Source organism: Cygnus olor, chromosome 1 (genome assembly GCF_009769625.2).
Source record: "Cygnus olor isolate bCygOlo1 chromosome 1, bCygOlo1.pri.v2, whole genome shotgun sequence".
Classification (NCBI taxonomy): domain Eukaryota; kingdom Metazoa; phylum Chordata; class Aves; order Anseriformes; family Anatidae; genus Cygnus; species Cygnus olor.
In genome coordinates, this window is record NC_049169.1 from 68,469,289 (window position 1) to 68,479,537 (window position 10,249).

The following is a 10,249-nucleotide window of genomic DNA, read 5'->3' on the forward strand; positions in this document are numbered from 1 at the left end:
TTGGGAGCCAGGGGCTATTACCTTTATACTTCAGTAGAATCTCTTTGCTTTTATGTCACTGTTTCTTAAGTTTTGTTTGTTTTCTTTTCAAGTTGAAGACAGTGAGAAGAAACATCAATTCTGAATGCATTTCTCAGGCAAAAATTTACCAAAACTGTTGAAAGTTCATCTGAACAAGGACTTCCTGACATGACAAGAAACTTTAACTCTCGTATGACAATTTCAAAATCTTTTTGGTGAGAAAGAATGGGGTCTTATGGTGAAGCAATCCATGGCAACCCAAATAGCTCCATTTCCACTTCTTTCAAGGAGTTCAGTAGGTGATGCCATTACCAAGGGCAAGCATCAAACATCAAATAACATCATTCATTTCTTTTTGAAGGCAGGTTTCTTCTTTGCATTTTTGAAAATGCAAAGATGTGCAATGAAAATTTGGCTGAGCCAGTAACATACTACATTGGTTGTTAGAACACTTAGCAACATGTAAATCATTCTTTTAATACACTTATAGTAGAAGAACATGTGTATGCTTCACTGCTTTGAAACTGAATTCCTTCCCAAGTTCTACACTCTTTATCTGCATTTACCAGCAATAAGAGACAACAGAAATCCTGATTTTAAGAACATCAAGTTATGTTTATAATGCATATTTCAGTATGCTTAAGCCTATGGGTACCTTGCAGTTGTTTCAGATGGTCTCCAGGTAAGTGCATTCTAGCACATACGCTAGGAAACAGCCACTCTATGTTTCACTACTTAAACTGTCTGGAAAATAAGGGAGGGAAAACAGTGGGATATGCTGCAGGTTACACTTACCTGGAAGTCCATATTCCAATACCAGAAAATAAAAACTAATTAGCTTCCGCGGTTATCTTCACAAATTTTTTAAGCATAAAGATTAAAAAAAGTCCTCTACTGTTCACTGTATAAATAAATGTACATGAAGGATTTATTGTGTACAGGAACTGTAACTAGAGGCTGTCTTTTGCACAAATCTTTGATTCTCAGATTTGTTTCTTCTAATTCAAATTCCAGATCTGCATGGTGCTTCCCTTTTACAGAAGTTATATATATATATACACACATGTATTTATACCACAGTAAAGAAAAAAAGTGTTAATACATCCATCTTATATTCAATTTATTGGATACCATAGCAGTAAATAGAAACAACAGGTTTCTGGACAACACTAGATATGGCAATATACAGCTGCCCTCGCATACTGACAGTCTATCAGCTGTTCTGGAATTCTATGTGTGCTGGAAAGCTGGAAAGGTGTACAATAGTAGTCTTCAAGTTCAGTTTCACAGCTACTGACAGTACAGTCTTAAGTACACTACTCCTGATATGGCAGAGAAGCGTCTGAATCGAAATAAAGTAGCATTGTGTAAGAACTATATTCCAATATTTGTAGTCTTAAAACAAGTGAAATAAAAAAGTTTATTTTCCTTAAAAGAAAAGGAAGTGATCTTTGGTCAACACATTAAAACTTTCTTTACTTTTATTTTACTACAGTAATATTAAGATTATATAGCTTTTTATATGCCATCTTATGGACATTTTAAAATCAGTATTCTGTCCTGACTGATAAAGTAATCTTAACAGTTTCAATACAGTTTCAAACCTTCCAGAGAAGAGGCAGGCTTTGGTGCAGAAGCTCAAAAAGACTGAATCCCAGCTGTCCTCTAGACTGAGCAAGAAGCAGTAGTTCACTTTTGGATCATTCCTCTTCCTTTTCATGATTTCTGTATGAGCACAGCACTTTCAAACATGCTGGGCTAAGCCCTTATTTAGTTAAAGCTACAGAAAGAGCTCTGAATGTCAACTGACAGCATATTTAGACCCGTCTGATGTATAATAGCCACATTTGAAAAGTGTGGCTAGTGCTCCTTAGTGCTCTGTCAAGTGGCATTTCAATACCACAGCGATGACTCAGTTGTAAAAACACTGGTCTTTTGGAAAAACTCTGTGCAAGTTAGGAGCATGGCTCCTACCAGCAGGCTGACCTTTAAACTCATGCAGAAATTAAGTTCTTGAACAGGCATATCCACCTTACCAGTAAAGAAACTGTACTATAATGCAGGAAAACTGCTCTGTGAAAATGATCACTCCAAGATCTTACACTGGCCCTAGCTAGATAATGATTTTTCTAAAACAGTCCACTGCTCACTGACTAACATTTTTCAGTTCCTACCCTCCTCAGCCCTCTCTACTTTATCACTAAAAAACAACAAACAAACAAAACCACCACAAAGAAGATACGAAACAGAAGACAATACTGCCTTGTTTATCTGATTCCCTACTTCTGGTGCCTCCACAAGGTAGCTTTGATGGTATCTTCTGTAGATTTGCTGTCTAAACATTTAATTTGTATGAATGTCAGCAGGTGTTAGACACCTTTAGGCTCATGAGGCTCTGAATGTTCTTTCTTGAGTTAAATACGCTATCATACACAATAGGAATATTTTACTTTTCTTAAGTGCAAGTGTTCTTGCACAAAAGCTACATCTCCGAGTTCTCAAGAAAGATTTTGGTAAGCAATGCTGAGTTCATTGAAAATGGCTGCTTATACTCAGCCACACCTGGAAGCTCTGTCCAAGTCCATGCTGATGTTGAATCAATACAGAATAAAACTCCCTGCTCTGAAGAACTTAGGAGATAAAGAGTGGAAGGAGCTGCTTAGAGATTAAATCACATAGCCCTAACATATTAAATCTGTTGTAGAACTGGAAATAGTAGGTTGGGTCTCCTAGGTCTAGACCCTGTCTCCTTGACTATACTATCTCCAACCTTTGGTTTATACTGTCTTTCTTCTCCAGACACGGACTTCAGAGGAAGTTGACTGAATACCAAGTGCTGCTTGTGTTCCATTATTTCAGCTTGTTCCTAATTCAGGACTAACCATCTTTTACACGGATTTCATTCTCTTTCCAAACACATTGTTGATTAACTTGGTCATTGATTTTGATCCACTTGGTCTTCTCTTTTCCTTTGCTTTGAAATTTGAGGTGATATTCCTCAGGAGTTTTGTGAACATTCCCACAACTTCCTGATAATGTTCAGCTGCAGACAGCTCACAGAAATGGCACTTGTTATCCATTGCCAGCTTTTGTCCTTCATCCCAGCCAACTTCCCTCATGTGGCATAAATCTTGTTTCTTACCAACCAAAAACACTGCTGACTCAACCATTCTGAAATCAAAAAAAGTTTAAATTAGAGAAAAGATTATAAAATACTGTGTTGTACACTATGCAATAGACAGTGTGTACATGATGTCTGTATATTCAGGATAAGAGGCTCTTCAAATAAAGAAAAAATAAAACTACCACCCTAACCTTACCAGGTAGAGTTACAGTCTTCTATCGTCTGTAGTCAAACATTAAAGGACTTTCCATGCAAGGTATTCTTGTGACATTGATCAGAAAGTTCTCATTTTAGCTCCTCTGTTCAATAATTTCATCTACTTTTCATTCACTGCAGTTTTCACACTCTATACTGCTGAGGATATTGTCAGCTCCTGGATGTCATGAAGAAGAAAACTGAACATATTCTCCATTTGTAGGTAACAGAATAGAGTCAAAGAGATGCACCTAAGATCACTGTGAATGGTGTCATTGAGAAGAAAATTCTAATTGCAAGCTTTTACTAAAATTACCACTTCCAAATAAACCCTATTTAAGGAAGCTCAGCAGCAAAACAGACAGAGAAATGTTATTTTTCACTCCACTTCTGGTAATAAGAAAAATATTTCACTCATTTACTTAGAAAGCACCTCAGTGGACCGATACAGGAATACACACCCCCACATGTACTCAGACATGCAATTTTGGTTGTTCTTTTTGAATGTAAGTGGTTTGTTTCTTACTCTGTGGTCACCCATGTGCATCAATGACATGGGGTTCACTGCTAAAGGCAGCTTAGGAGAAATTCATGGTATTAGGTTAATTTATTGTAGGAAACGCTTTCTCTGAATTCCTCACTGGTGCATCTCCATTGGTAATATGAACATTAGTAGGGGAAGCAAAAGCACAGGATGACTGTGACAGCTTTTTACCTATGTAAATCACAACAGGCTGATTTATGTCAATTATTTGAAACATATTGCTGTAAGAAATGAGAATGAAGATCTTAGTGCACTTGGTTTTGGACACAGTGAAACAAGTTTTAATCTGCAACGCAATTTACCTTCAAGTATCACATTGTCAGTGTTATGCTATGCTGCTGGATTTTGATTGTTACTAGGATTCCTACAGCTCACAGAAGTGTTTTTAGCTTTTTTGCATGTTTTGCTGAGAGAAACAAAAATAATGCCACTTATTTTTTACAAGCTTCTATGTGAGACTCTTGGATTCTGTATAGCAATGCTTTTGCAAATGCAAATGATGCTCTGTCACTGATGTCATGAACAATGATGAATCCATCAGCCCAGTGGAGCTCATCTGTGAGGGAGAGCTTCCCCTGCTGTGGCTGAAAGAAGTTCAAATTCACATGCAAAAAGATCGTTACTGTTATCACTCAAGTATTTTCTTTGACAGCGTGAATGTGAGAACATTGCATCTTTCATTACAAAAGATATTAATAGGTCTTGGTGCTGACATTGAATTCAGGTGAGTCCTACTCCACAAACCTACTAAATACCACTGCAGATTGCATTTTGAAACACTAACAAATTCATTGTGAAACACCTGTGCTTTAAGCAGTAAAATTGCATTATCTGTACAGCCACTGCTTTTGGCATACATATGCTCAACATGCTGCAGTTACAGGAGAATTAGATGTGGGCCATCTGTATTTGTGGGGTTTCTGCTTATGGCTCTGTTATGTATGCTCCTAATAGCCTGACTACAATAAGCTTAATTATTTAGTTAAAATTTCTTTGTTCTCTTCTCTTGTTTTTTCTTTGCTTTGTTCAAGTCTGAAGAACAGTTTACCCACAAGATGAATTTCCATAGGGCTAGACAAATCTCCTTTCAAGCCACAGTTGACTTTAAACACCACAGGTGACAAAAGCTGCTCAAGGGATAATGGGAGTTAGTGTTTGGGTCCTTTCACCCCAAGAAAGTGTCACTGCCATGATTTCTAGAAATCAACAGCTGCAAACTGTCCCATTAAGCTCAGGAAGGTAATTTCAAAAATACTTCAAATTAGCTTATCCCTACAGGTGGCTGCGGTTGGCAAGAGCCACGTGACCCAAGATAGATAAGATACTGGCAGTTCACCAACATAGACTAGAACATGTGCTCAGTGGAAAACACATTGGACAGCAACTTGAGGACTATTTAAGTTTAATATTGTGCTCTTTGCAGTGTATAACACCCACCAGTATCCCACCCTGGCTACCTTGATTAGCTCAGCACCACAGCAGCACTGTAGCACCATAAACACAGCTGTACCAAGGCTGTAATTTTGAATGAGGGATGGTGACTGAATGTTGACAGTGATAGGGGGTGCATGAGAAAAAAAAATGAAACAAGTTTCCAAAACTGTCTGACAACTTCAGTGTCTTCACTAGAACAGTTTTTGAATGCTGTAGTGACTGTGCAGCAGGTTTAGGGTCAGGAAAGGTGACTTGTGTGTGACAGCTGTTTCCCAGACGGATGAAGAGACAGAGAGCTTTGCAGAGAAGGGCTTTAGCTACCAGAGGGAAGCATCAGAGAGCAGCAAGATTTCAGGAAGCAGAAACAAAGATAGTGACTTTTCCTTCCCCAGTTTGGCCTTCTCTCAGGATCTGTTTTTCTTCCCCAGCTCCCAGGGCATACAGAACATCCATACCCCATCCATCTCTTTCTAAAAATCACCAGTCCTATTGGAAAAAAGCATTACCATCACCTTCCCTTCTGATCACTACCTACTCCTCTGCAGGTGAGAGAAGCAGAAGGCAGTTCAGCAGATGTTAGACATTGTTTCTAAGGATGAACATAACTGAGTGCTAGAACAGGGCCTTCAATAGGAGTTGCCCTCAACACAGACAGCTGACTTCTGATTTCCTTAGAAGCAAAGAGTGCCCATGCTCAAGCAACGAAACTTCCTACCCATACATAGAGCAGTATAGTTTGCTTTGACCTAGCTAGCTGCCACTGTCAGTGTTTCAAGCCTGCTTTTAAGAAGTTGTTCATGTGCCACAGGATTGAATATACAGTAAGTAGAAGCTATAAGTGGGCTTAGGAAGGAGGTTTGAGACAGGTAGAAACAAGTCTACAGAAAAGTAGCTTCTAACAGAGATTGTATAGCAAGGGAGGACTCCATGGAATATATTAAAATGGCCCCTGTGCCATGTTACAGTCTGCTTTGCCCTGGGACAAGTAAAACTTGCTTGTCTCTAAGAAGGCAGATCTCCTTAGGGGTTTGTTTTATATACTCACTGGGTTAAGTTTTTATGTCCTTGAACTCAAGTCTGAGCCAGACTCCCAGTGCTTTGGCTTTAGCATTCATTATCCTGGTAAGTAAGAGGCAAAAATCAAGACCAAAAAAGGAATTCTTGTGAACTAATAGCCAGGCAGACCTATCTAGGTCTGCCTGTGTTACATAGTACCAAGGTTTCTGTATTCCTGTAACAGGAGGAAAGAAATTAGTATAAAAACACTTAATTTCAGAGTGGTTTATTGTGATCAAAGTTCAGCTGTCAACATGTAGAAGCCTGCATTATAGCTTTCCTTGGATGTGTGAATAGAAGACTCATTTCCAGGACTATCCACTTTGACTGCTTCTGCAGCCATTTTTAAGCCATATAACTTGCTTTATAAACTAAATTGTCTGTTCAAGGAATTTGAGAAAATTGTGTTTTCTCTATATTTACCTGAATAATATGGAAGTGGGAAAGATTATTCCTGTTAATATTCCAAAATGCAAAAGCATTTACAGAAAAATTTGAGCACTGAAGGGCTTCTTCCATGAATTGAGAAAGTACATAGTTTCTGAGCCACAGCAACTATAAAGATTCAGTCTTTCCAAATAAAAAGAGCAAGCACAAATTCCAAGTACAGACAGAATGCTTGCAACTCCTCACCATCACACAGGTAGAATGAGGAATAGATTTTGTCAGCCTCCTAAAATTCTTACCTGTGAACAAGGGTCATAAATTTCCAAGTGCATCTGCCTCCCATCCAGGCTTAAGTGTTTAGTGTAGATACATTCTAAAAAAAAAAATATAATAAAATATATTGCATTCAATGAAAAACAGCATTAAAGTGACTGGAAATAGTGGTTAAAAAAAAACATGATGAAGATGAAATTTGCTATTTAATTCTAAGAGGCCTTTTAGTTCCCTTGGTATTGTAGCTTTCCTTTATTTATTTATTTTATTTTTTCAGATGGAAACAACCCCATTTCATTTTGCACCACCTGAGCTGCCCAGTCCTTTAGGCCAACCAACACCATTTCACTGGCATTCCCATGGAAGCACTACTTTTAGACCCTAGTTTTCTTCTCAAATGGAGGCATAAAGGACACACAACTCTTTGAAACAGCTAAATGCTGATGACCTTGTTATGAAGGTTCAGGATTATGAAAGTAGTAAGCCAACCTACACGTAATTGCCGATTCTGCACAGAAGTCACTTTTTAGTAATAATGTTTATTTACCATGAAATCTGATGCTTTAAGAGTTATCCTGTAAATATTAACTAGTACTGGAGTATCCTTAGTCTAAATCCTAAAACTTTTCTGTAGAGTCAGCTCTAAGATTTAAGATCCACCGCGAGCACTAGCAACCCTGGGAACTCTACTGTAGCCAGGTCATCACTATTATTTTAAGCTGTCGTTTGTTTTAAGAAAACGTAACGAACTCACATTCACAGTGACATTCATCAGCAGGCTTTCTACAGTATAATTCCTCAGTGCTACTGAACTACGAAGACAAGAACTGCTCTTGGCACTACTGAAAATACACTTCAAACTGCATGTAAGGAAGGAATGGTTAAGGCTTTGATCTCTGGAACTGAGTATCTTTGGTTCAGCACTACATTCATCTGAAGCATTCTTCCTGCTTAAGAGTTCATCTGATGTGAACTATGAGTTGCAAGCATCCCAGGGAATCAAACTCTCGGCTCCTTGATGTTTTCCATAATTAATTAATTTATTTTTTAATACTTCGATTCCACTAAGCGTTCTAGGATGATGTGCACTTTAACACCCATTTTCCCACTTTTCTTCCCCCTTCTGCCTCTTTAGAGATTGAATTAAACTTATCTCCTAACAAACATTTATTTAGAAGTAAAAATATTTTGGGGCATTTATATGTCTTTTTTGAGACTAGCACTTTCAGAGGCTCAAAACAAGGAAACCTGGTTTTAGCTGTGATTTAGAGCACCCATGGAGCATTGAGAGCACCACATAATCTGCATGTTTAGACTTCAGATAAGCCATCTGGGACTCAAACTGTCCTTAGAGTCTGTTTGCATAGTGGCTACTTTGTGAGAGCACAATTGTACAACTACAACCTACTTTCAGAATAAGTTAATTTAGATGTCTGACTGAAATTCGGCTTATTAATGCTTTTTTTTTTTTTTTTATTTGTGGATCGTTGACTACTCTGATTTTTTTTTTAAAAAAAAAAAAAGTTTTGGAAAAAAGTTATTGCCTTTAGCAGAACAAATAAGGTAGATGTAGTCTTCTTGGCATTTTAAGCTCTGGGCCTTCTCATGCCACGCCAGCTGGAATAGCACACTTCCAGAGGCGTTTGCATAGCAGTTCAACATCGCTTATATGGCTTCTACCCAAAATGTGGAAGTTCAAGTCCTGTTTTGCCATCTTCCAAGATCTTAGAGGTGCCCTGTGGATCACTGCGCTTATTCTGATACAAGTGAGACCTTCTACCCTCAGCACAGCCAGAGTTCCAACAAAGCTATCCTGCAAAAGCAGGGTACACGGCATTACGCCCTGATTAATCAGGGCTGCCTGATAAACAATGTTTCACTGCTCTTCTAGGGCTGGTAAGGAGACACTCAATAGAACTTCATTAACAATCTATTTCTTTACTCTCCGCTTTATCTCCTCTGCGGTTGAGCTCCCTATAATCTCCCCGAGCTTCTCGGAAGCAGCGAGTTATCCACCCTCCCTAAACCCGGCTCACACTGGGCCGGCTGCAGACGCAACCCCCGCAGACACCCGCCCCGCCCCCGGAGCTCACGGGTGGCCAGGAGCTCCCGCCGATAAGTCAGCTAAAACTCAAACCTTCCCGGAAAGTTGCGCTCCTGCCTCCCCTCCCCCCCCCCCACTTCCCGAACGCTCACCGGCGTTGAAGGCGTACTCCCCGATGAAACGCCGCGTCAGAAACCGCACCACCAGTGCTGTGGGAGGGAAGCAAGCGCCGGAGCGAGCAGCCCGGCGCCTACCAAGCCGAGGCCGCCCCCCAGCCCGCCCCCTTATCCGACTTGCCCGCTCCGCTGCCGCCCACCAAGGCCAGCGTCGCCCACTCATAGCACCCCTGTCGCCCGCTCCCCGCCTCCACCGCTTTACAGGCGGCTCCGCCGCTCCCTGACACCGCCCCGGCACGGCCGCCTGGTACCGCTCCGGGGGCGGGGGCTGAGCTCCTCCTCCTCCCCCCCCATTCCCACCTCCGCTGCCTGTGCAGAAGACGCAGGAAAAAACATGGAGAATAATAATAATAACAATAATAAATATTAATAATAATAAAGACATGTTCCACAGCAGGGGAGGGTGCTTGTTTATTTTGCCTTTAAGTTTCTTTTCAGGTAGTCATCTTCTTGTACGGGGAATGTGAAGAAACTAGAGAGATCTGCACTCCCTTTAAATGCTACTGAGGCAATTTGTTGGAGATAAATGTTCCACACCTCTGTAATATCTGCCATTCAAAGGTTTCAAAGCTCTTGTCGCTCACTAAACCTCTACTCCTGCGGCTGCTTAGGTGGGCATGCTTTTTGTGCCAGTGAATGTTTTTACTGAATTAAATCAGCCTGGCGAAGAGCTTAAATGAGCTGGATGGTGCCTGGATAACACTTAAAGCACTCATCTGTTGCAGGAAAATTCGACAAATCTGCAAGGCGAGGCACAAAGTGCTGAGCCTGCTACTGCATTTTGTTAGGCTCCAGAAGTGCTCTCTACAGGCTGTTTGACTCTGAAAGTGCATAAAATGTTTGGGTATAGGTTTAGATAGTCCACTGGTAAATAGGAGACTTCTCAAACATCCAAATTGCACTTACTTGTTCTTTTCATATCTATTTTATTCGGTTTATACAAGCTGAATATATTTATTTAGTCTGATATATTTATTCGCTTCTGTTGAAAAGAA

General features: G+C 40.0%; 1 protein-coding gene across 1 annotated transcript; it reads right to left on the minus strand.

Annotated features, from left to right (window-relative positions):
* Positions 1-1,124: 1,124 nt before the first annotated feature.
* RERGL (RERG like) lies at positions 1,125-9,489 on the minus strand. The gene is made up of 5 exons (XM_040564000.1): positions 9,367-9,489; positions 9,231-9,287; positions 7,061-7,134; positions 4,320-4,468; positions 1,125-3,192 (listed from the first exon to the last, which is right to left on the minus strand). Exons 3-5 carry the CDS (start codon positions 7,091-7,093, stop codon positions 2,910-2,912), a joined length of 465 nt encoding a protein of 154 aa, XP_040419934.1. The 5' UTR covers positions 7,094-7,134; positions 9,231-9,287; positions 9,367-9,489; the 3' UTR covers positions 1,125-2,909.
* Between the last annotated feature and the right edge of the window lie 760 nt (positions 9,490-10,249).

What these genes read in the sequence shown, in the direction of transcription:
- RERGL (XM_040564000.1), bottom strand. Translation starts at nt 7,093, where the DNA reads ATGCACTTGGAAATTTATGACCCTTGTTCACAG. An exon ending in TTTATGACCCTTGTTCACAG is followed by an intron (nt 4,469 to 7,060) that starts GTAAGAATTTTA and finishes AACTTCTTTCAG; the next exon opens with CCACAGCAGGGGAAGCTCTC. An exon ending in CACATAGAAGCTTGTAAAAA is followed by an intron (nt 3,193 to 4,319) that starts ATAAGTGGCATT and finishes TTTTGATTTCAG; the next exon opens with AATGGTTGAGTCAGCAGTGT.